Source organism: Tupaia chinensis, unplaced genomic scaffold, assembly GCF_000334495.1.
Source record: "Tupaia chinensis unplaced genomic scaffold, TupChi_1.0 Scaffold000355_1, whole genome shotgun sequence".
Classification (NCBI taxonomy): domain Eukaryota; kingdom Metazoa; phylum Chordata; class Mammalia; order Scandentia; family Tupaiidae; genus Tupaia; species Tupaia belangeri.
The window spans coordinates 5247800-5251266 of NW_006159850.1; the positions used below are offsets into that span (position 1 = coordinate 5247800).

At 47.5% G+C, this 3467-nt stretch overlaps 1 protein-coding gene across 1 annotated transcript in view; it reads right to left on the reverse strand.

Annotated features, from left to right (window-relative positions):
• CDH13 (cadherin 13) overlaps window positions 1-3467 on the reverse strand; it is a 1127839-nt gene that overhangs the window by 533142 nt on the left and 591230 nt on the right. The window contains exon 5 of the mRNA XM_006152575.2: window positions 1257-1409. Coding sequence (XP_006152637.1) covers window positions 1257-1409 — 153 coding nt within the window. The remainder of the gene's footprint in view (window positions 1-1256; window positions 1410-3467) is intronic.

Sequence of the window (3467 nt, forward strand, 5' to 3'; positions counted from 1 at the left end):
AGAGCTCTTACGCATTGCGCTATGGAATTAGGAAGTTTACTGACTCCTTCCTGAGTTCTTGGGGTCTGAAACTTAATGGGCATCCTCATGGCAGGCATGGGGGGAGGAAAGGGGCGACCCACGGTCTGTTGCTGTCTTTTCCCAGAAGCGGGACACCATCAGCGGCCAGATCACCTTGGTTCTGGTCAAGGTCAGCTGGAACTAGCCATTTCTGAGGGCACCGACGTTCCGTTTCTACAACCACCAGATCCCTCCTCGGGTACCTGGGGAGGTCACAGCGTACTTGGCGATGCTCACTGACAGGAGGTGCCCCTGTGGATGCTCGGGAAGGCCTTTGGCAAGGCTTCGGAGAGGGAAGTTGGAGAGGTACCCACACCATCCTCGGACTCAGGACCCAGAAGCACAATCATGAGCATGGAATCTGCTGGTAGGTGAGCAGCCACCAAATCCCTCCCTACGTTTGCCAGAACTACATGCTTCCCACGACCTTCCGCTAACTTCTCCTCTCTGAGACCTGCAGCAGTCCAGCTGGGTAGGTAAGAAACCCAAGAAAAAAAACAGTAAGGCCTGAGCACAACCATCAACACTTGGGTTTTCTTTTCTCGCAATTCTTCGCAAACGTACAGGCATCATGACAGTGCAGATACTTCACGTGTAATGAGAGGGTGCCCTACGTGTTTGTGTGTTTCAGTTTGATTTGAGATCTTGAATCTTTTCTGTATAATCAAGTCTCGTTCAAAAATATTTTACATGGTAGTAGAAAACTGCTGTGTAAAGCGTGCCATGATTTCACTCTTCTCTGTGGTTGAAGATTTCGTCATTGTTTCCACTTTAAGGACCATGTTCTGCTCTAGCGATATTGTACGAAAATCTAACTTAATTCCTTAGGATGGATGACTGAAAGTTGAATTATTGGGCCTGGGGCCTTGTACCTTTTACAGTTTTTGATCATCATACTAGTTTCTGGAAAGGCAAAAGTCACCTAAGGGTTCCAACCTCCTCTGAGGCACCCCAGGGTTTCCCTTCTGGGCCTCCAGTACTCAAAGTCTGGCACAGGCCTGGGGGGCTCTGCTGATGAGATAGCGACCCCCACTGTTACCCTGCTGGGGTTCAGCTTTGCTTGAGCTCTCTCACAGATACCCTAAAGCCACGCAGTTCTGGGTTTGATGAGGCACGGAAATAATGAGCTCGGTGGGAAGAAAACCATCACTGAAAGCCACATCTCCACACCCAGGGTGGGCATGAGGCGTACTCACTTGGTAAGTGGCCACCGTTTCTCTGTCCAAGGTCCGTGTCACCGAGACGCTCCCCGTGTTCTCATTGATTCTGAAAATTCCTTTAGGCTCCTGATCCACTCCCTTTCCAGTGAGCCGGAACTTGGAGCCTTCTGGTCTGTCGCTATCGACTACCTGGTCAGAGAAACAGAGTGACATTTAAAATCGTGGGGCAAACCCAGAGAAAGCACATTAGGACACACCTCAGCGACTAAGCCACTGGCTCCAGGTGCCAGCACGAAGATGCCCGATGAACCACGGACCTACTAACACAGCTTCGCTGGAAATGGCATCATCGCGCGGCAGCTTTCACCCCTATTTGCAAGTTGGTGCAGCTCTTGGAAAGCGGGGGAAGCTTACCAGCACTCGGGTGACACACTGATGGATCTAGGTGGATGAGAACTCCAGGAAGTTCAGCTGGGCATTTATATTATTTTTAAAATCAGGAAACAGATTTTTTTTTGGATATTGTTTGTTTTTATTTTTACTCTGCAAGCAAGACCAAGCAAACAATAGAAACCATTTGCTTGACAAAACTATGTGGGGTAGGTTCTGATCAAAGTGCCAGTATCTAAATGAAGCCCAGAGCCACCTGCCCTGCTTTGGCTAGGTCCCAGGCACTGTGCTGAGGAAGCAACTCATGTATCTTTTCTTCCAATTTTGAAACAATGCTGAAGGCAGGGGATTTGGTTCCTATGCAATGGATGAAACCACAGAGATAGAGAGGGAGTAAGCAAATGGCTCCATCACAGCTATGGACGACAGGGAGAAGGGTTCAGAACGGCCTTGTCTATTTCTCTGAGACACTGTGATACCCACACTGTCAGTCCTGACTTTAAGGACATTTTGTAGCATTCCCTACAGACTGTCAACCTTGAATAAATTCAGAAGGGAAAGGTAGAGGGGGTAGTCCCAGGTAGAGGGAACAACACAAAGGCAGAGGGCAGGCGAGGGACAGCTTAGGAATTTTCTGAAATGGAAAGCAAGGTTTGAGCAGAGTGGAGGCTGGGAGGCAGTCTGCGGCCAAACCGTGAAGGTCCTTTTATGGCACCTGAAGGTGTGCACCAAAAGAGAGGACCACCACTTGCATCAGTTGGTTCTAGAGTTCATCCTCAGGTATTCATCTAAATTTAATGATACACATTTATCACCAGTACCTGCAAATGTTAATTTGTTTATAACGAAACACTTCAAAGGTCATGAACACGGTAGACGTTTGGGACTTCAGACAGAGGGAAGCTGAAACGGATCCAGCTGGAACCACTTTACAAATGACCAGGCACCAATTGAAACATAACAAACAGTGCATGGGTTTAGGTGGCTAGGACAGAAAATGAGCCTTTTCGGCATAAATTAGCATTCCCCAGAGGCCATTCCCTTGGCCACCAAGCCTGCAATTCTGATACCTACCACCAGGTGGCGGTGGTGCCTAAGGCAGCATGAGCTTGACTGGGGTACATCTACTGGGATCCACTGAGCCACAGTAAGACTGCACCACGTGGTAATAGAGATTTTTCTCTGATATAAAATGTTCTTTATTAAAATACATTGAAAGTTATGCTTGAACACCGATTACCTCTGTTTGCAATTTTATGATTAAAAACTAGAATGTAAAGGAATATTAAAAGTATGTGATACCTGCTGATGCAAAAAGAGTTTTTAATCACGGATTGACTTGATTTGACCCAACTGACATTCTTTCCTGACTCCCACTCCTTCCCTGCTTGGTAGGTCCATGAGATCAAGAACCTCAACTTATTGGGGTCACCACGGATCCCAGTGCTGGGCAGAGTGCCTGACACATAGCAGGGATGAATGCAATTGTCTGTTCAGTGAAGAACATCACTGTTTAGACAGCTTTGCCAGTGGTCATCGGTGTGACTTAGACATGATTCTTGGCCTCTTTGGCTCTGGATCCTCTCATCAGTTAAATGGGTTTGATACCACTTATTCCCAGGGTTGTTAAGCGCTTAATGCGATGGTGTATATCTAGCATGGTTCAGCACAGTGTCTTGAGAAAGGGAACAGCTTTCCTTAAAAAAACAAGCTCAAAAAGCTCTCTGGTTCAAGAAGAGAAGTGCTTAGGAAACAGACCTCCTGGGTAGAAGGGGACAACAGATCCCATGGGGCTCTTCTCTGCCATGTTGCAGTCAGTCCCCTCCTCCTCCAGCCACCTCAACCCAAATGTGGATT